Raw genomic sequence first — 21,996 nt, 5'->3', positions numbered from 1 at the left:
CACTAAAATTTGAGTTGTAATACTCAAATTATTTTAAAATTATGCAATATATGGAAATATCTTACCTAAATCTTCTAGATGTCTTCTTCCCATAATTGAATTATAGAATATATAATTCTACTAAAATAAAGCTTTGAGTGATAATGGAAAATGAAAATAAATAAATACCTTAAAGTATTTTTAAAATATATACTATGTAACTTTTTAAGTATATTATAGCTTGTTTGGTAAGGATTTTATTAGATTTTAAAGTGCTAATTTGTTTTAGAACATAAATAACTTAATTTTATAAAAAGGGTTAGTTCATATTTTTGGCCCCTCAATTATGGATATAATATATCCCATTAATTCGTTTTCCCTTTTAATTTCATTAAACATAATATAACAAATGAACACTTTATAGGGCAATTTTATTTTATTATTTTATCATATAATAAAAGTGAATGTGCATATTCTATTCATCCATTGTAAGCATAATGTCATATGATTAATGTCATTGTTGTTGTCATTGCAGAGTCATCTCTCAATAACTGATTTTGTAGTTTTGCACACTATGTAGCTTCTGATTTTTCTTATCTATATTTTTCCATTTTAATAAAACATTTTTTATATTTATTTCATAATTGCAATTCAATTTTCTAATACATAATTTTATTGCAGACATGCACTGGTGGAATATGATATTTTAAAATAATAGTTGGTAAACTTCCAATTAAGTTACTGCTATCTTGCGACAACATTTGATAACTTAGACATATGAAAGCCTATATCAAATAATAGATACATGATATATGTTTGTTATATATATATATAACAATTGTAGCTTTAGTTTATCTAATCTGCATATTGTTATAGTTATGAGTTGATTTAATTCATTAGTTTGGCTCAAATCTTATAATTATGTTTTTAAAAAAAGTTATTTAATATATTTAAAATAAATAATTACGATTATAATCTATATTATTTATATTAAAAAGACAAAGGATAAATCTCACCTTCTTATAGTGCGTACTTGTATCAAAAGGTCAAATTCAATTGATATTAGCTACTATTATAATTATTACAAAAATCAAGATTTAAGACACAAATCCTTTATTATTATTTAGAAAAATTATAATTCAAAGTTTATAAACTAAAAGCTTTGAATTCATTGTTCTTAAATTGCATATAGTCTTGGCAAATAAGCTAATAAAGCTTGGTGCAATGACAATATACAATCAACAAAGAATAGAAAGGAGAGAAAAAGCACTATCCAATCCCAAATATATATAATCCACATAGTGTTACACTATACCCATGCACATAAAGTTTATTCAACTTACAAATGCAATATGCACTATAGAGTATAATAGTAAAATGAAAAGTGCAAAACTGAGGATTTGCTTCTAGAAACTTTACCCACATGAAGGCATGAATGAATATAATGCACTTTTAACTTTTGAAACACTTGAACATTGACAATCAAAAATAATAAACTAGAGTATTTTTTAGTGCAAGTGTATTTATTATTTATATATCGGTGAAATATTGAGAACGTTATATTAATTAAATATTAATAGTTATAATAATATAATGATCGAAATTTACAAATATGTATTCACACACATATTTAAGTAAGTCACTTCGAATTTTTTTTGATAAGATCAAAAGACATATATACATACTTCTTTCGGGGGGAAGTGTACGTATACTCGATTTTAAGTCGCTACTAAAATCACATTTTAAATTTATAGACTTTTTACATATACATCATTTCCTAATATACATATATAGTATTTGAAGTTTCGTGTTATAAAGTTCAAACATTTCTACTTTGAGTTTTTTTAACAAAACTTTTCTTTTTTGAATATTTAGTTGAAAATTAGTTTTTTTTCCAGGTAAATAAAAGCCTAATCCATGTGGTAATATTAATAATTTAGAAAAAAAAAGAAATAAGACCTATATTATTTAGAAGAAATGTAAAATAGTGTATAGTAATATTTTTTGTTTAAAAAGATTTCTGACTAAATTTTGCTTTTAAAGACATTTTTTTTCCTAAATTAGTAATTCTCCCAAATACATTTGACTTTCAAAAGGGCTTTTCACACAAAGGAAAAAAGCTTCCATCATGATGACACAAGACTGAAATCATCATATATTAATTAATATCCATATACTAAAATACAAATAATAAATTAAAATAACAATAAAAAAAATTAGCTGTCTTTTTCAATATTCAACTTACAGAGTTCCCTCAATTTGAACCCCATTTTTAATATTCTAAGAATTTTCATATAAATAGGGATTCATAGTTTACAAGATACACACAAATATTTCATAATCAAGAATTGGTTATATGAGAGCTATTTCTGAACTATTTTTAGTGAAAATCTTCCCATTTGTTAGAAATAAAAAAGTTTCAAGAAAGCCTATTTTTTTTCCTATTAGAAATATTAATATGTCTGAATCAAATCAATATGATTCTTGTTTTGATAGACCAAGATTGGTTATTAAGAAAGTTTTGGCTAAACCTCAAAGTGAAGGGAATGGAGCTGTTGTTAGAAGAAGCATTGGAAGGTAATAAAATTTGGGATTTTTATATTTTTCACATTTTCTTTTTGTTGATTTTAAATTTTGTTTCTAAATTTTATGACTTTTTTGTCATTTGGGTATTTTTCATTTTGGACAGTAAAAGAAGTAACTTTAATAGGAAATTGTGTTTTGAAACTTTGACCTTGATGTGTTTTCTTGGTTTCCATATTGTAAAGTCTCTGTCTTTACGTGGTCTCGAATAAAGTTAGCTAGTACCTGTGTTATTAGTGCGAGTTGATAAATATCTCGTGTAATTAGTTAAGGTGCGGAAAAGCCGCCAATACACTACAAATATCAAAAAGAAAAAAAAAGTATGTGTTTGTGATTTTTTCTTTAATCTTGTTGCTTATTGAATGTGGGGATTTTGTTTTAAAAATTTGATCCTGCAGGCATGAATTGAGGAATCTTGATCCTTTCCTAATGTTGGATGAATTTTCAGGTACTGCTTTGAGTAATGTTGCTTGGATCCTCCAAAAATATTGTTCCACATGTGTCGGATTCTCCAAAAAGCCAAAAATACATAGCTTTTGGAGAATCTGAGACACACATGACGTATTTTTGAAGAGTCCGAGCAACTTAAGTTTTGAACATCTTACTGGAATATGTTGTTCATTTTTGCTTAGTTATTTTTTGAGCCAAGAAGAGTTGATAAAGTACTGTTTTATTGTTTCAGTTTCTGCTCCTGCTGGTTTTCCTGATCATCCACACAGAGGTTTTGAGACAGTAACTTACATGCTACAGGTAAAAACAGTTAGTTGCACACTTCAATCCTATATAATAATAGTGAGGGAAAGGGCGGACGAAGGGTGGAAAATGAAAGGCCTTTTCTTGTTCCCTAAGGCTGTGTGTGTGCCACGACCAAACACCTGTTCGATGCTCTTTAACCTCCCAATAATGATGGCTCTTTTGTCTTGGTATCCTAACCATCCAACAAAGAATAAGCAGCAAAGTGCCAAATGACATGTCTTGTTGAATCCATTGAATCGTACTGAGGCAGATGTAGTGTTTACTTGAACCCAATATTTTTGACACAAAACACAAAAATAAACGCACATCAAATTCTGAACTCATAATTTCAAAAGTGAAACGGGCACAGAAGATGTTGATAATGCTAATGTTGTGTTTTCGTTTCCTTAGGGAGCTTTTACTCATCAAGATTTTGCTGGTCACAAGGGCACAATTAATACTGGTGATGTGCAGGTATAGAATATTCAGCTCTTAACATTTTTACTTACAAGATATGTAGTTCGGATTCTCCAAAAATGCATAACTCTTGGAATATCCGACACACGTTCGACAATGTTATTAAAGAATCCAAGCAGCATAGCTTATAAGAACAGAAGAGATATTTTGGTTGCTGATTTATGTTTCTTATATTGGATGATATTGCAGTGGATGACAGCAGGAAGAGGTATAATTCATTCAGAAATGCCTGCAGGAGAAGGCAGTCAAAAGGGGTTGCAACTTTGGATAAATCTCTCTTCTAAGGACAAAATGTAAGTTAGTCATTTAATCATTAGAAGCTTTCGGTCTTATCACTCCTTTTGACCTATGTTGCTCGTACTCTTTGAAAATGCTGGCACACCCGTTTCAGATCCTCCATAAATGCACTATTATTTGGAGATTCTGACACGTGTCTATTGGCATTTTTAAAGAGTACCAGCAACACAACTTTTGACTGACCCCATATAGATACTTTACACACCACTACTTTATTGTACTTGGCTCTAGCATATAGTAGTAAAAAAATAATGTTAGCTCTTATCCTACTTTTATTGTGGGGCGGGGGGTTAGGAGTATTACTAGTATGCAGTATAAAGATTAATCATTCACTTTTCTGTTTCTGCTGTGTTTTGCTAAGCTTAATCATTCACTTTTGACTAACTTCTCAAAATCAAGATTTAGTTTGAACCAATATTTTCCCATGTTCAAGTTTATAGCCCAAAACGAAGACTTTGTGGCGAACACACGTTTGATATGTGATTGCTTTTTCTTTTTCAATTATTATTAAGTTCAAAGTTCAACTACAGGATTGAGCCAAGGTATCAAGAACTGCTGAAAGAAGACATACCAAGAGCAGAGAATGATGGTGTTAAAGTAAAAGTTATAGCAGGTGAAGCAATGGGAGTCCAATCCCCGGTTTACACACAAACGCCTACAATGTACCTCGATTTCACCCTACAACCAACAGCTTACTATCATCAAGCCATCCCTGAATCTTGGAACGCCTTCGTATATATAGTTGAAGGAGAAGGTGTCTTCGGAATTCCGAGTTCAGGTCCTGTATCAGCTCACCATTGCTTGGTTTTAGGCCCTGGAGAGGGACTTAGTGTATGGAACAAGTCTTCAAAGCCATTAAGATTTGTTCTTTTAGGTGGACAACCTCTTAATGAACCTGTGGTTCAACATGGTCCTTTTGTGATGAACTCACAAGATGAAATTGATCAAACATTTGAAGATTATCAATATTGCAAGAATGGTTTTGAGAATGCTAGATACTGGAGATCAGGGCACTGAAGAAATGGAACTGAAACAATAATACAAGTTATGTTGGTCGGAGTCTTTAAAAACTGCCGACAGGTGTGTGTTGAATTCTTCAAAAGTAGTGTATTTCTTTTGGAGGATTCGACGTTGGTGTGGCAACATTTTACGAGAGTACGAGCAACATAGACTATTAGCCTCAAAATGCACCTTTTTTATGTTTCTTTTTTCGTTTCGTAAATATATCCCTGGTAAAGAAATAATGGCTAAGTTTATCTTGATTTATCATTTGAAAATTGTTTAGGTTATTGTTATTTATTCTTATTTTCAATGTGGGATTTAATAGCATATTTCGTCCCTTGGTTGTCGAAAAATTCCAGTTTTCTTCCTTGTGATATCTAACATTTACCATTCAGTTACTTGAAACGATCAAGTTTGATCTCTTTGCTTATGAATACTCATAAAACTTAAAACTTACTAATTACACATATGTTATGTTAAACTTGGATAAAGTTACACGCATTCTAATTAATTGAAGATTAAATATGTTGAGTCATTACTACATCACAAGAATAAAAATGATTATTCATCAATTATTGAGGTATCAAAAATGCTATTTTTTCTTCAATGTTGATAGGTCATGATCAAAAAGTTGATTATTATTTCTTTTTTCTTATAGTGAATATTGATTCTGAATCTGTGATTCTATCTTCTTGGATATTTGATATAGTGGTGGGGTGAGATCCTTTGTTGTAAGTTGGTTTACTCTCTATAGTCCTGTTTTGGAGCTCGATATTGAATACGACTTCATAGTCTGAGCTTGAACTTAACTTCATATTCTGAGCTTGAACTTAAGACTCTAATTAAAATTATCGAAATAGTTACTGCTTGATCACAAGTTCTCATATTATGTTTGAAGTAATGCTTTTCTTGTCAACTTTGAAATACAAGAAAATCTCACATAATGTTCTAGAGCAAGAGTGTTGGTGGGGATTTTCTTGATTGGAATAACTTTTTTGTTTGACAAAGTTTGAAATATGGGAATCTCTCATAATGCTGCTAGAACTGACAGTGTTGGTGAGGATGAATGGAATCATTTTACATAATTTGTTGAGAAAATGACGTTTACTCAGTTTCTAGAAGATGTTGATAAAAGCTGACCTTGACAGACTATACTGTCTTGTTCTTCTAGAATTTGCATCAGTAATGCATGTTATAATCAGCTCTCCGGAAAAACAAACAAATTGTTTTTATTACTCAACTTCTGATTCACAACTAAATCATTCACATCGAAATAAATCGCTTCCTAACAACAGTGATTCCATGTACTCAAATTCGAAAACACTGAGTGAATATGAAATAGTATTTACAATTGAACAATCAAGAATGACAAATACATAAAGCAAAACACAGAATACAGATTTGCATTGGGGAAAATAAACATTTATCATTTCAGCTGCCATATAGAATATAAATATTAAGTTCCTGACCATTACAAAAGTACTTTATCCATTAACAAATCAATAAACAGTATGACCAGCAAAAATAATTTAATGAACCATTCTTGTAAAACTTAAGGGGAATCAAGAAACATAACATTAATCACCTAGAACAACAAGAGTAGCCCTGCTTTTGTTTCGATCCATCGGTACCATCGTTGACCAGGTTGACTCTGTTGACAGATAATTCGGCTTTATAAGAATCGGAATTCAAAACCTTTCTGCTAACACTATTATAGATCTCTCGAATCACAATCTCGAAAGCCTTGTTCACGTTTGTTGAATCGAGGGCAGATGTCTCCATGAAGAACATCCCTTCTGATTCTGCCAGGCTTTTGCCTTCTTCTACGCTCACAGCTCTTATATTCTCCAAGTCACATTTGTTTCCCACCAGTATCCTTGCAACCGTTGTATCCGAATGAGCTGCATGAAAATGGTTATTTCAGTTATGATTGGGAGTATGAAGAACATATAGAACACCACCATAACATGTAATTTGCACACCTAATACTATAACGGTATAAATAAAAGTTGGGATTCCCGACAGCAGAGAGTATCATTCCAAGGCAAAGTGTGATAAATAAGCTCGTGAATGCAAAGTTCAAGTACAGCACCTGCACCTATAAAGAGTCTGTAAAACTTAATATTACTACATATATTTCCTTCAAAAGTATGTATCTGAATTTCCTTAAGTCGCTATTAACTACTTCATTGTCTCCATCACACCAGGAAGCAAAATGATGCACCTTATTAACACTGACTTTGATTTTGATGACATAATCCTCTGCTCATTTCATCTCGTGATTAAATGAAGCTTGTGGAGTACAAACCTCATTTGTGGTTATATATGCTGCAAATGTTAACATTCTGTTTATCACATTTCCCTGGCCCTGGGTTCTTTAATGGCCTTAAAGATAGGGATCTCGGACCATGTCAGGGCTCAAGCTAACATCTTGAACTTGGGCAAACGGCCTTGTATCTGATCCACTCATTCTGATAGATCAAGAGTTAATACTCCTCGATCTATATTATGGACATTAAGTTCTAAAAGTTCTCAATTTTGGAAACAGTGAGCACAAAGTCATTCATTTTCAAGATTCAAATGATATTTGCAAGACAAGAACAGATTTGAATAACAAAATAAGGTCATGCAAGTATCACATAGCAGCTCACGGCTCAAAGCAACAAATATACACTCCCGTCCAGCCAAAACTTAGTTAGCTAAGGGCTTAACAGAGAGACTACCTAAGTTATAAATATGGCACCATTTAACATCAAAAGAATCTCTGAGATTTTTTATCAATCCGTGAGACTCCTTAGTCTACCATAATACCATACGTAGGTAAGCCAGGTTGTTGGTCCTAATTATTTTCACAATCAAGCAAATAAAACAGATTCCATATAAGTATGATCCGTTGAGAAGTTCATTTGGATTGGCTTTTCGGAGAAAGAAAAGCATGACTTGAATTCCAATTCCTAATATACATCCAATTGACAGTCTGTCTAATTCGTTCTTATCATAGGTTCCCAACTGCATCTAGACAAAATTGAGCATAACAGCTACATTGGCATATATACCGCTTTCTTTGCCATTGCTTCAAGTAACAATGATACATAATCAAGACTCAAGATTTTTCTAGCTAACATTGCCATTTGTTTCTATGTCTGGTAAGTAATTTTTTACTAAAATGATTGAATTAGACTTAATAGCAACTGTAAAATCTTACATTATTCAGTTAAAGAGAAAAGTTATCGGAACCAAAACAAGATTCAAAAAATATAGATTGAACACATCCATTATTCAATTCTAGAAAAACTCGATTAAAATTACCCTTATGGCATATTCCATCGTCCTAAATAGTTAAAGTAGCCAAGACTTTTCGGATCTACAAGATATCTTACATACTTATAAGTTATAATCAAGAACCAAGAATGTGGAAGTCAAATTCCAGAATTGCCATCATGTCATAACACCATCAAATCTCAAAAACTGAACTTTATACTACCAACCTCAATAAATCTCAAAAAGGTGAGGAACTTTTATGAAAAAAAGAAAATATGTGTATCATACTTTGATGGGAACTCAACATATGCCAAAACCAAGTTGAAAAGTGGGAATTCAACATGAACCAAAATTAAGTTCAATTTTTTTTGTAGAAACAGAGACATACGAATACAACAATCAGATCTCGACTCACTTGTCAATTTATCCAATAACTAATTATAAACAAAACGAATAACGTAGAAGTCAAATCTAAAGAACTAGCATTCTATCATAACACCGTCAATTCTCAAAAAAATAGACTTTACAGCCAATCCACCAAAAAGTTGAGAACTTTCTGTGCACAAAGAAAAGACAATGCATAAAGCTTAGATGAACATAAAACAAAACCAAGTCTAGAAAAAGAGAAGAATTTTAGCAACAAATGCCAAATCTAAGAATTACCATTATATCATAGCATAATCAAAACCTCAAGAACTGAACTTTATAGCCAATCCACCAAAACCTCACCATATTTGAAAAAGGTGAAAACTTTTCTTGCACAAAGCAAAAGATATGCATACAACTTTGATGGGAATTCAACATAAACCAAAACCAAGCTAAACAAAGAAAAGACTACTAGCAACATAAACAAGAATATAGAAGTCAAATCTAAGAATTACCATTCTATCCTAACACCATCAAATCTAAAAAAAACTAAGCTTTACAGCCAATCCACCAAAAAGGTGAGAATTTTCTATATACAAACCAAAGACAATGCATAAAACTTGGATGGGAATTCAACATAAACCAAAACCAAGCTAAACAAAAGAGTATTTTTTTTAGCAACATAAACTAGAATGTAGAATTCAAATCTAAGAATTACCATTCCATCATAACATCATCAAATCTCAAAAGACTAAACTCAAGCCAATCCACCAAAAAAGGTGAAAACTTTGAATGACAAATAAGAATTCAACATAAACCAAAACCAACTTATAAAAATTAAAAAATGGAACTTTTAGCAAAAAAGATACATACTTTTGAGTTCATCAAGCCAACGAGGGATACTATCAAAAGTTGTCCTTCTTGAAATATCATAAACAACAAGAGCACCAAAAGCACCACGATAATAAGCAGAAGTCACAGCTCTAAACCTTTCTTGTCCAGCAGTATCCCAAATCTGAGCTTTAACTTCTTTTCCATCAATTTCAAGAGTTTGGGTCTGAAACTCAACTCCAATAGTTGCTTTTGAATGCAAATTAAACTCATTTCTTGCATAACGTGTAAGCAAATTAGATTTACCTACTGCAGAATCACCAATGATTACAATCTTGAAAAGATACTCCTCACCCTCATCATCTGAAGAGTCCATTTGCTGAAAAATTGAAACTTTTTGAGGTTTAGAGAGAGAAAGAATGCAAACTGGTGATCTAGAGAGAGAGAGAGGGGGGAAGGGGTGTTGGGGTTTTGTGCAAAGAAGTAATGGTGGCAGAGCTGGCAAAGATTATACAGAGAATTTGAAAGAAGTGGTCTTGCTGGATCTTTTTTTGTTATTTTGTTTTTTTATTGTTTTTTCATAAAAATAAAATAAAATCACAAGTGGGTCTTCTTTTTGGGTAAATAAAAAAGGAATATATAATAATTATATTATAACCTTTTGTTTGAAGAGAAAACAGGCGGTTGGACTCAATAGTTTTTCTAAAAAGTAAAAATAAACTTTTTATAATTTTTTCCTTCTTCTTATTGGTTTAATCCTTGTAATATGTATTTAAATTACTCAATATATTAAATTATGTGTTTATAGCTTTTTTATGGTAAGAAATATGTTAACTTTGAGCTATTTTTGGAGGTACTCTCAAATATGAAAATTCTTCGTTTGAATATAGATTTTGAGACTATTTACTTTTATTTACAAAATACAAATATAAACATATTCAAATTTCAAACACTTTCTTTCAATATAATTTCAATTTTTATTTTTCAATTTATGGTGGAGGTGGGGGTGTTGTATAAAAAGTGATGGCAAAGCTAGGTACAGATAATCTTGTTAAGAAGTGTTGTTGCTGGATTTATTAATTTTCCTTTTCTAGGATGAATTTATAAATGGAAGAATAATAGTAAATTTGTTCTATTATCTTAAAACATAAATATTTTTGTAAAGACTAATGTTAAAAGTACACATCATCCTGCTTTTCTTTGATATTTAAGCGATAAATTATTTAATTCTTATGTGTTTTTAACATCAATTTCTCTTTATAAATTTTTTTTAGACATGAAATTAGTTCTTGAGTTGATTATGGTAAAACTTCATGAATAACCACGTTGACTCAATAATTGAGAAATGATCGTAAAAAATCACATTGGACCATGTTTTTCATGGACATCCACTCCCTATAATATGATAATATAGTCATTATATTTTTAATGAATGATTTAAACAAATAAAAAATATATTATTCAAGAAGTGAATATATTTTTCCAACAAACTACTAAAAAGGTCGACGAAGGCAAGTTAAATTTTTTGAGATTCGTACATTTTAAAGAATCTGATACGAAATGCGACAATCGTTTTGGATAATCTTGATGACATGAAAAATTGAGTCTATGATCCAAACTAAAGAAGCTAAGATATAATTCAAGAACTCTAACATAAATTACTATAAATACAATCTTGAACAAATGAAGGAAATGAACACTAATAAACATCACTCAACACACATAACATTTCAAATGAAAGCAAAGACTAACACAACTTGAAATCATTAAGAAAACTAATGACTATTGCACTTAATGTTCATGAAGTATAAGATGTAACTCTGTTTACTCATTTAGAATACCATTGTCTTGATCTTTCAAATCCATTCTTTCCAAGTTGATAATCTTGATAAGCCTGCATAATCTCACTCTTAGTGTTCATAACAAATGGACCATACTGCACGACAGGCTCGTTAATCGGTTGCCCTCCTATCAGAACAAACCTCAATGGCTTTGAAGATTTGTTCCACACACTTAGACCTTCACCAGGGCCTAAAACCAAGCAATGGTGAGCTGGTGTAGTGGTTGAATCCGAAGAACCAAACGCTCCCTCTCCTTCAACTATGTAGAGGAAGGCATTCCAGGTCTCGGGGATCGGTTGATGATGCTCAGAACCTGGTTTTAGGGTGAAATCAAGGTACATTGTAGGCGTTCGCGTGAAAACTTGTGATTTTTTCCCCATGGATTCCCCTGCTAAAATAGTAACCGAAACACCATCTTTTTCAGCCTTTGGTATGTCTTGGTGTAGCAATTCTTGATACCTTGGCTCAATCCTGCATCAATATGGATGGACAAAATGAGTGAAGTTACAAAAAACGGGGCAATGAAGGCTCGTGAAGTAACAGGGTCATGAGTTGTTGTGACTAAAGCATGTTTTAGCCACACAGATTGAAGACTGGTTACTCGAACACCCTTTGTCTGACTCATATAGGTCAAGTCATACTTTAATACATATATATTAAATCTTAAACGCTTAAGTTTTATGAATTTTGATCAGAGTACATGTTTTATAGGAATATGTTAAAAAATGAAATACTAGATTTTTCAAACACTAAAGTCAAAATTGAATCAATGTAACTTACATTTTGTCCTTAGAAGATAAATTTATCCAAAGCTGCAACCCCTTTTGAGTACCTGGTCCAGCAGGCATTTCTGAATGAACTATACCTCTTCCTGCTGTCATCCACTGCATTAAACCAAACGGGAAAAAAAATAAAATCATAAAACACACTTTAAATTTCATAAATTCGATATTCTATCGCGTCATGAAGTCCCACTTTAGGAGGTAACTATCACATGTTATGTTATATTACACTGATATTATTAAAAATCTTCACACTGTCAGTGTACGTAACTTAAGTTGATAGTGGTGTTGTGAGCAAACTTATTACCTGCACATCACCAGTCCTGATTGTACCCTTGTGACCAGCAAAATCTTGATGAGTAAAAGCTCCCTAAAATTAAACACCACAAAATTAAATCACATTAGAATTTTCAATCTCCATAATCCATACACCAAATACAGAGTTTAACTTATATACATCGCGATACCTAATAGTATATATCAATATTTTTTTGGTCGGTGTACAAAAGTTAAACTTTCACCCAAAAAAAAAAGAAATTAAAATGAATTTTTACCTGCAACATATAAGTGACAGTCTCAAAACCTCTGTGTGGATGGTCAGGAAATCCAGCAGGTTGTGAAACTGCAAGAAGCCAAAAATAACATAGCTTTTTAATAAGTCAAAATCAAAATAAAATCCACAAAATAATATACTAAGAGAAAAAAAAATTACCACTAAACTCATCTAACATGAGGAATGGATCAAGATTCTGCAATTCAGGCCTGATCAAATATTATATAAAAAAAAAACAATCAGTATTCGAGTCGTGTTTCTGATATATGGTATCTAATTTGGAGAAAAATAAAAAGATGTGATTATTATTCACCAACATATTTATGATCGTCAGAGATTTCTCGATTATCACAACGATGATAAAAAATCAAGAAAAAGGAAAGAAGTATAGAAACATAGTTACCTTCCAATGCTTCTTCTAACAATAGCACCATCACCTTCATTTTGAGCTCTAGCCAAAACTTTCTTAACAACCAATCTTGGTCTACTAAAAATAGAGGACATAGACATTTTGATGTTTTTAATGTTTGTTTCAACTAAATTTATTTTTTGTTTGTTGTGTTTTCATTTGATTGTGCTAATGTGGCTATTTATAGGCAATTTGTTCTTAAGGATTCATATTCATTGAATATATATTTCGTGTGTTGAATAGAAGTTTCAAGTGGGGCCTACTTAATTTTTTTATTTGATGATGTCATGCTGATGTTACTATGACGTGGTTTCTTGATTAAAAAAATTATTTGGATAAAAAACTGAGAATATGAATTTGTAGATTTAATTGACCAAAGAGGAAAATAAGTTAAAAAGAAAAAAGAAAGATATATACTAGAATTATTAGATATTAAAGAATTCCAAATAATATAAATAATGCATGAATTATAGATTAAATAACTATAATGGAAAATAAGTTCAATGTAGAAACTAGGAATTATTAGATAGCAAAGAATCCAAAAAATACTTAAAATACCATATTTATGATTTAAACTCTTGATGTAAAATAATCTTTTGAACCATTTGTTGTAAAATTAAAAGTATATTTTAATATAAAAAATAAATTTTACTATTTATATGTGATCAAAGCATATATCATAAAGTAATTTACGAGTTAACTTTAAATATTTTAAAATTTTAATTAATACTAAAAATGTCATATTTATAATTTGAAATTTTGACATAGAAATCTCATCGCGAAGGTAAAAGGTAAATTTTATCATTTGTACGTAATAAAAAAAAATTATTTGGCAAGAAATTCAATTATATGCCTTGCCAATTACCTCACCTTCATGATTTATAAAAAAAATTATGATTGAATAACTAGAATTTTCTTATTTTTAAAAGTTTCAATTTAAATTTTATATATATATATATATATATATATATATATATATATATATAAAATCTGTAAATAAAATTTACGTAATATAAATTTGAATTAATTAAATAATCTTTATATAAATATTAAATATTAGGCGGAGAAGGATGTTATTTTTGAATTGAATGTTTATTATATAATTATTATTGATTTATTTTTTAAGAAAGAAACATCTAGCAACTTCAAAATCAAAGAGAAACAATGTTTGGTAGTTGTCGGCATGTAAACCTTTTTTATTTTGCTGCCTTTGATTCGTTGACCGTTGACGTGATCAATATAAATTCAAAATTATGTACAAATATTATAAATTATAATTTTATATATATTAAATACATCATAAAATAATAATTTTAAAATAATACGCTTCTTTAAAAAATAACAATAAAAAGAAACGAAAAAGTTATTATTGAATAATATGCCATTTATTTATTAATTTTATTGATATACAATTTTTTTGGATTATTTTTAGAAAGAGGATTAAAAATATTGTATTTGATTAAGTAGTAAGAGGCCAAATCATTTGTTCAAATCTTGCTAAACATATAATTACAATAAAAGCTTAGAAGCCACACTTTATATTTGGTGTATAACTTATGAAATACTTTACAACTTATGTTAGAAGAAAAACTTTAATTCATAAACTTGTCCTAATTTTATATGCAAAATTTAGTTTAATGACTTTTAAAAATACAGTTACTGTTTTACAGAAAATATAAAAAGGTTACTAACAATAAAAAGTTAAAAACTTATTATTTTTATATTGACTTAAATGTAAGTAACATAAATTTATGACCAAACTCTAAAAACGTTACAATTATAAAAGAAAGTAAAAAATATATAGGGGGTCCTAACTTAAAAACTTTTAATTACTTATGTCCCACTAGCCTTTTGACTTAAAAAGATCTCAAATTATTCAATCAACAATCCCAAAAAATTCTCTAAACTAAAAAGATCAATTTTTTTTCTTGAAAAATTTCAATGGCGAAAAAAGCAGTATTAATTGGAATCAATTATCCAGGAACAAAAGCAGAACTTAGAGGTTGTATTAACGATGTTAAGCGAATGTACAATTGTTTACTTAATCGTTACGGATTTGCTGAGGAAGACATTACTGTTCTTATAGATACTGATGATTCTTACACACAACCAACTGGTCGGAATATACGTAAAGCTTTATCGGATCTTGTTGGATCTGCTGAATCAGGGGATTGTTTGTTTGTGCATTACAGTGGACATGGAACTAGGTTACCTGCTGAAACGGGTGAAGAAGATGATACTGGTTTTGATGAGTGTATTGTTCCTTGTGATATGAATCTTATTACAGGTAATTCAACATTTTTTTTTACTTAAACCGCTGTTTTTTAAGGATTTGGAGTAGGGGAAATGGGGCGGGGATTATGAGGTGGGGAATCGAGTTGTCAGGTAGTCAATCGACTGAGCTATTTAGATTGTACTTGATCTAAATGATGGGTTTGTTCCAAGATTGTTTTTTTCTTTGTGTTTGTTGAATTATGTTGGGGGTTATTAGTTGTATTGGTTTGATTTAAATGATGGGTTTGTTCCAAAATTTGTTTTTTTTGTGTGTGGTATGCGTTTTAATGCAGCTACTTGAGCATTTCTTTGATCAAAATTAGGAATTGAATACTTAGGTAGTTAATCAACTGAGTTAGTAAGTCTGTACTTGATCTATATCATGAGTTTGTTAAAAAAATGTTTTTTTTTTGTGTGTTGTGTTGAATTTATTGGGGGTTTAGTTGTATTGCTTTGATTTGAAGTATGTATTTGCTCCAAAATTTGTTGTTTTTTGATTTTCTGTGTTGAGTACTTATATGGTTTGATCTAGATCATGGGTGTCTTCGAAAATTTGTTTTTTTTTAATGTGTTGTGTGTGTGATATGAATTTTATTGCAGGTATTTGTATTGCTTTGATCTAAATTTTGGGTTTGTTTCAAATTTCGCTTTTTGTTTGTTTGGGGTTGGGTGTTAGAGTTGATGTGGTAGGGTCTAGGAGATTGAGATCTTCAAATGGTTTTCTCAAAAAATGATCTTGAAAGGTTGAGTTGATCTGTTTTGATGATAATTCAGGTGGATCAAAGATATAAGGAGATTTGTAAAACGAGGAAATGGGATTTTAGAAATGAGAATTTGGGTTTCTAGAGTGATTGAAATAGTTGAATGGGGGACGCGTAACAGTTGGGAAAAAAGGAGGAGTGTAGTTTACTACATTGTGATACGAATCTCATATACAGGAACTTAATCATGGGTTGTTCCAAAATTTGTTTTTTTTTCCGTGTGTGTAAGTAATTTGTAGATTGGTATTAGACTAAGATCATCATAGAATATTGAGTAAAAAAGGATCTTGAAAGTGCTTAGTTGATCTGTTTTGATGATTATTGAGATGGATCCCGAGTTTTAGGAAGATTTGTGAAATGGGGAACTAGGATTTAGAAATGAGAATTTGGATCCAGAGCGATTAAAATTATTGAATGGTGGGAGATCAGAAAAAATTGGCAAAAAAAAGAGAATGGTCGTGATCCCACAAGTGGGATCTTGAAAGGCTAGGATGTACGCAAACCTTACCCTTGATTTCCGACACTTGGCTATACAGTTTATTACCTCTTGCTTATTTAATATTGGAAAAGTAACAGGCAATTAATATTGAACTGTTGGATGTGTTGTTTCATCCTTGATCAGATGATGATTTTAGAGAGCTCGTTGACAAAGTTCCTGAAGGTTGCCAGATCACAATTGTATCTGACTCATGCCACAGTGGTGGCCTCATTGACAAAGCTAAAGAGCAGATAGGGGAGAGCCACAAGCAAGGTGATGACGATGAAGGCCATGGATCTGGTTTTGGATTCAAGAATTTCTTACGTCGAAATGTTGAAGATGCATTTGAATCCCGGGGTATCCACCTTCCAGGTCGCCACCATCGCCGTGAGGAAGAAGAGGAGAATTTTGCTGAGAGTAGTGTGATTGAGACGGAAGACGGTGATCAAGTTCATGTGAAGAGCAAGTCCTTGCCTCTTTCCACTCTCATCGAGATACTTAAGCAGAAAACTGGTAAGGATGATATTGATGTTGGGAAACTTAGGCCAACACTCTTTGACGTCTTTGGCGAAGATGCAAGTCCTAAGGTGAAGAAATTCATGAAAATCATTTTTAACAAGCTACAAAAGAATAACGAGCAGGGTGGAGGCGGCGGGTTCATGGGTATGGTTGGTAACTTGGCTCAAGAGTTTCTGAAACAGAAACTTGATGAAAATGATGAGAGCTATGCAAAACCGGCCATGGAAACACACGTTGAAGGTAAACAGGAGGTTTATGCCGGTTCAGGTAATAGAGGTCTTCCAGACAGTGGCATTCTCGTCAGTGGGTGCCAAACAGACCAAACATCTGCGGATGCAACCCCTGCAGGCGGAGAGTCTTATGGTGCTCTAAGCAACGCAATTCAGGAAATCCTGGCCGAATCAGATGGTCCAGTCACCAATGAGGAGCTTGTTAGCAAGGCTAGGAAAAAGATGCAGAAACAAGGCTTCACACAACGCCCAGGCCTCTACTGCGATGATCATCACGTTGATGCTCCTTTTGTTTGTTGATTCTACTGTGCTATGCCTTCTCGAGTAGCTGTTGAAATACGACTGTGAAGTCAACGAGGTGTTATATAGCTACATCCTTTTGTGTATTTGTGTGATTGTTTGTGCTAATGTTGGAGTAGCTCTTTTACTCTGGTGTTTCAGTAGAACCATGCTCCATCATGTGAATGTGTACTATTTGGCTCTTTTTTTTTTCTTTTAAATTTGGTCAGAGAATAAGGTATTAAAGAACCACAGTTTTCGGTATTGTTTAGGATATTTGAAAGTTAAATCTGGAGAACTTGTTTGTATACTGAATGAGTTATATTTTAATGCAACTGAATGTATCATGTGCCAACATAAATATTGACCTTTGTCTGGCGAAACTAGGGAACAGAACGAAAGGAGGAGCTGAATTTCAAAATTTTGGTTTACATAAGAAAATATTCACTTAAATCGTGCACTTTCATACTATATAGTAATCAAGTACAACAAATCCTTGCACGCATAACACAATATCGCAATGCAAGTAAACAAGATTACTCGCGCTAGAACTAAGATGTGGTTATTTTAACTTCAATGAGATTTCACTCATTCGACAACAGTCGTTCTTCAAATTTTACTTGTACAAGTTTCAAAGATATATAGCAATAACTCCAGTTGTGTCCATGATTCCATTCCAAAGCTTTATCCATTGGAAAAAGTAGAAGTACCAAACTAAATCAACAAAACCGGTTAAGCCACGATCTACTTCTGTTCCTTCTTTGCTTCAATATCACTTGGATTTGGGACTGGTTGAATTCTTTGGTAAGGTTTCCTTGTCAACGTTTCGCCCTTTAGAGCTGCAACATATCTGTCATTTGTGTTCTCCTTTCTCTGCAGTTCGCCAAGGTACTCAGCCAACCTCTCTTTATTAACTTTACCCATCATCTGTTACAAAAATCAAAACAATATATGTTTAGGAATTCAACAATTGTAAGTCAAAGTACTAAGACAGAAGAAACCACTGTGTCTGTGAGTCCATTTTTTTTTATCTACTGCAAAGCTTTACCTACTTTGCTCTTCATAAAAAAGGCAAAGTCGATGTTCTTTCTAACAGCAAAAGACTGAACAATATAGAGAAGTGAACATTATAGCTATTTGTAGAAAAGGGTTTAAAATTAATCTTTATTACAATAACACTTTACGTCACTCAATGGAGGTTCTTTGGGGACTTAAAGAACTTAGTTGTCCTTCCTTTCCAATTTACAAGTTCCAAAAATACAAGCTGGTCCAAGGCACCCAAAGGCAAACCAGGGTAAACGGTGAGAGATTTTTCCACCTTAAAGCCCGAATTGCTGGTAGAATCTGTACGTTAAAAGATACTAACATTCTGGTCGTTTACAGCTTAATATGCACAAGTCAATCTATTTAACCCCTGCTCTCAAGTAGCTTTAGTAAGAAAGGCCAGCTAACACGGTCATATTCCTTGAAGTCTAATTTGCACATTGCCCTAACATCAATATACTTCATCTTGGACTCCAAGCTCATATTAGCTACTAGCACTCTCACAAAGAAAAAGATTATGTGATTTAGATACCAATTTGTCTATTATTTTCCTCAACCTTCCATTGAGGATTTTGGCAATAATCTTGTAACTATTGCCAAATAGAATAGAGGTCAAAAGAGTCTAACCAACATCTTACCTCTTCAGGAATCAGGATTATAGCAATAAAAATCACATTTAGGCTTCTATCTAGTTTCTCCCCCTAAAGGAAATACTTGAAGCTGGTCTTTGATTCTTCCTTAATGATTGGTCAACATCTTCTTGATGCCTTTAATGGAGCTAGCATATCACCCTCTTTACTACTATGTTCTATTTGCATCTTCGTGATGCCTGTTAATGATATTACTTCGTTAAAAATAAATAATAGGTCAACATTATCAACAAAAAGCCCTTGGTGAATCTATCAAATTCCAGAGACTTCGTTTCCTACACTGCTTAGATAGCAAGCCATACGTTTTCTCAATGAAAGTTTTTTCAACTCGGTCCACTTCCGCTCCACTTATAATGTATTCCCCAGTTCCTCAACATACCATCTAGGCTTTCACTTCTTTGTCTCTCTGAACAAATTATTGTAGAATCCCAGGATTTCTACATTTAAATAATTTTTTTGACTAATACTTAAAAAATACCACTGTTAATCTAATTTCTTAAACTCCCGGATCTGTCATATGATGTCTCATAAAACATACATAGGAACCCATCAATAAATATAGAGGAGGTGTCCAACCAAATGCTTAGAAGTAATTCAATTACTTTACACTCTTGTTTTGTATCTACCAAGATTGGTTATCGATTGCTATTTTCTATAAGTTAACTATCAATCACTTTATCTACACTAAAAAATAAAGCTCCAAACATCATTTTATTTTCAAAGGTAACCAGTACATCAAACAACAAGAAACATTATCAAATGATACTGCTAGTTTACTTTTCATTTTGACAGATCAAAAAGCTCAATCGTCACAGCAGAATACACAATAGACATGAGGCGCATACTGACCTCGCCAGATGAAAGTTTGCTCCTCATATACCATTACTAGTAACAGAGCATCTTTCAAAGGCCTTTGCCTTGCTAATTGTTATGAAAGATCCTCTGGTAGTAACAGTTAAGTAGGCAAAGGCCAAAGGGAGTACAATAAACAAAAAGAATCAATTTGCATACAATCATAACGGCAGAAACTACAACACATGAATCAATACTCATCTGGTAAAAACAATACTCCTAGGTGAGGGGACTCTAAAGCACATTAGGAAATAATAATGACAAGGCGGTTCTTGGTATAACCATTAGATCAGGATGTACAAGACATGTGAAACAGATCACTCATCCTACCAGATTGAAGATGTTCCTGTAATAACGCTTAGCTAAGCAGCGGCCAAGGGGAGTCAAGAAAAGAAAGATTTTTATTTTCTTCAAGACTCCGGGATAAAGACACAATTTTTATGAAAAATTGTTTACAGAAAAATTCAATTCATGTTAACCAAAAACAATGTTCCCTTCTTTTTCTGATATTTTTATAACGGATTAATTCAATGAATTAGAATGAACCAACTGACTGATGGTCTATATCTTTTAGACTACATTTAATGGATACTCTTAACTCATAATTGTAATTATATAGACTATGATTCCATATCAGAATTTTTTTAAAGAATACAAAATAAGAACCGACAACACCACGTAAAATTGCGTATAACCATAACTACAGAAGCTACAAGACAAATGAATCAGATAATCATCTAAGAATAAAAATACTACTAGGTGAAGGGGCTCTATGTTAATATCAAAGCAATTTCACGCTGCAGAAGCTACAATACATACGAATCAAATACTTATTTGGCAATTTACATTACTATTAGGCGATTGATAATCCTAAGCAATTCCCCGTACAGCTAAAACAGCAGAAGATACAACATACATAAATCACAAACTGATCTAGTTTTAGCAATATGAGTATTCGAAGGGGAAGTGAACATACTAGGGATTCTGGACGAGCGTTCTTCCGTAGTTGGGCTTCAAGTTCAGGACTGCGAGTATTGGTGGCTGACATAACGCAGAAACCAATAATCCCCGGAATGACGCCGCAAACGGTGGCGAATCCGATGAAGAACGGCTTCGATTCCTTCGTTCTCCTCACTAACCACCGCCATGTTCCACTCTTCTCCCACAGAATCGACATCGGCTTTTTTGATGATTCTCTCAACACTTTTCTTCTGCTATATTTTCTAGAGTAGAACATTGCAAAATGGTCCCTTATATTAGAGGAGCATTCAAAATAGTCCTCAAAAGTTATTTTATATTTATAAATTTGATGGAAGAACAGAAAGATTTTTGTAATTTTAAACATTAAGAGATCTTTAAAAAGACAATAAAAAGAATAAACTATATATTGAGTAAAAAATTGCACTTTAAAAAATATATATAGTTTTGATTTCGATCTGAATTAGAATTGATGCCTTAATATTGATTTTTTTAACCTATTAATTGAATCACGAACCAACTATCCATACAAGAATTTATTTTTTTTAAATAAAAAGAGAATTCTTTGGACTAGTTTGCCTACAATTTTACACTCATTTTGTTTTTACATCTCCCCTGTATGGCTTTAGATCAAAGGGAAAAGAGAAGAATCTGTCCAACCTTTGAAAAATATTGCATCTCCAGCAGTAAATTTAAGCTTGAGCTTTTTCGGATCGTTGATCGAATTATAAAATCAACAACATGGTTGATGTGTATTGAGATATGAAGATGTTCAATGGAGAGAAATTGGTCAAAAGCATAAAGCTAGCTGCATA

At 31.9% G+C, this 21,996-nt stretch overlaps 5 protein-coding genes across 6 annotated transcripts; 2 read left to right on the top strand and 3 right to left on the bottom strand.

Annotated features, from left to right (window-relative positions):
• Positions 1-2,201: 2,201 nt before the first annotated feature.
• Positions 2,202-5,426, top strand: LOC101261553 (pirin-like protein). The gene is made up of 6 exons (XM_004247952.5): positions 2,202-2,556; positions 2,961-3,010; positions 3,245-3,312; positions 3,709-3,771; positions 3,964-4,067; positions 4,602-5,426. Exons 1-6 carry the CDS (start codon positions 2,336-2,338, stop codon positions 5,086-5,088), a joined length of 993 nt encoding a protein of 330 aa, XP_004248000.1. The 5' UTR covers positions 2,202-2,335; the 3' UTR covers positions 5,089-5,426.
• A 1,047-nt stretch (positions 5,427-6,473) lies between these two features.
• Positions 6,474-10,130, bottom strand: LOC101261857 (ras-related protein RABA5e). Its single transcript, XM_004247953.5, has 2 exons — positions 9,574-10,130; positions 6,474-6,974 (listed from the first exon to the last, which is right to left on the bottom strand). The coding sequence occupies exons 1-2, from the start codon at positions 9,905-9,907 to the stop codon at positions 6,655-6,657; spliced, it is 654 nt and encodes a 217-aa protein (XP_004248001.1). The 5' UTR covers positions 9,908-10,130; the 3' UTR covers positions 6,474-6,654.
• A 1,036-nt stretch (positions 10,131-11,166) lies between these two features.
• Positions 11,167-13,230, bottom strand: LOC543607 (pirin). The gene is made up of 6 exons (NM_001247363.2): positions 13,111-13,230; positions 12,867-12,916; positions 12,709-12,776; positions 12,462-12,524; positions 12,153-12,256; positions 11,167-11,843 (listed from the first exon to the last, which is right to left on the bottom strand). Exons 1-6 carry the CDS (start codon positions 13,215-13,217, stop codon positions 11,360-11,362), a joined length of 876 nt encoding a protein of 291 aa, NP_001234292.1. The 5' UTR covers positions 13,218-13,230; the 3' UTR covers positions 11,167-11,359.
• A 1,827-nt stretch (positions 13,231-15,057) lies between these two features.
• MCA1 (metacaspase 1) lies at positions 15,058-17,678 on the top strand. The gene is made up of 2 exons (NM_001279269.1): positions 15,058-15,403; positions 16,774-17,678. The coding sequence occupies exons 1-2, from the start codon at positions 15,058-15,060 to the stop codon at positions 17,676-17,678; spliced, it is 1,251 nt and encodes a 416-aa protein (NP_001266198.1).
• A 392-nt stretch (positions 17,679-18,070) lies between these two features.
• LOC101262458 (uncharacterized) lies at positions 18,071-21,989 on the bottom strand. 2 transcript variants are annotated; one of them, XM_069288879.1, is made up of 3 exons: positions 21,842-21,989; positions 21,180-21,426; positions 18,071-18,584 (listed from the first exon to the last, which is right to left on the bottom strand). In XM_069288879.1, exons 2-3 carry the CDS (start codon positions 21,378-21,380, stop codon positions 18,402-18,404), a joined length of 384 nt encoding a protein of 127 aa, XP_069144980.1. In that variant the 5' UTR covers positions 21,381-21,426; positions 21,842-21,989; the 3' UTR covers positions 18,071-18,401. The 2 variants fall into 2 exon arrangements, with proteins under 2 accessions (XP_069144980.1, XP_004248003.3); XM_004247955.5 differs by lacking the exon at positions 21,842-21,989 and having other exon boundaries at positions 21,180-21,587.
• Between the last annotated feature and the right edge of the window lie 7 nt (positions 21,990-21,996).

Source organism: Solanum lycopersicum, chromosome 9 (assembly GCF_036512215.1).
Source record: "Solanum lycopersicum chromosome 9, SLM_r2.1".
Classification (NCBI taxonomy): Eukaryota; Viridiplantae; Streptophyta; class Magnoliopsida; order Solanales; family Solanaceae; genus Solanum; species Solanum lycopersicum.
The sequence above is the reverse complement of the archived record's forward strand: the minus strand, read 5'-3'. Positions and strand labels throughout refer to the sequence as shown.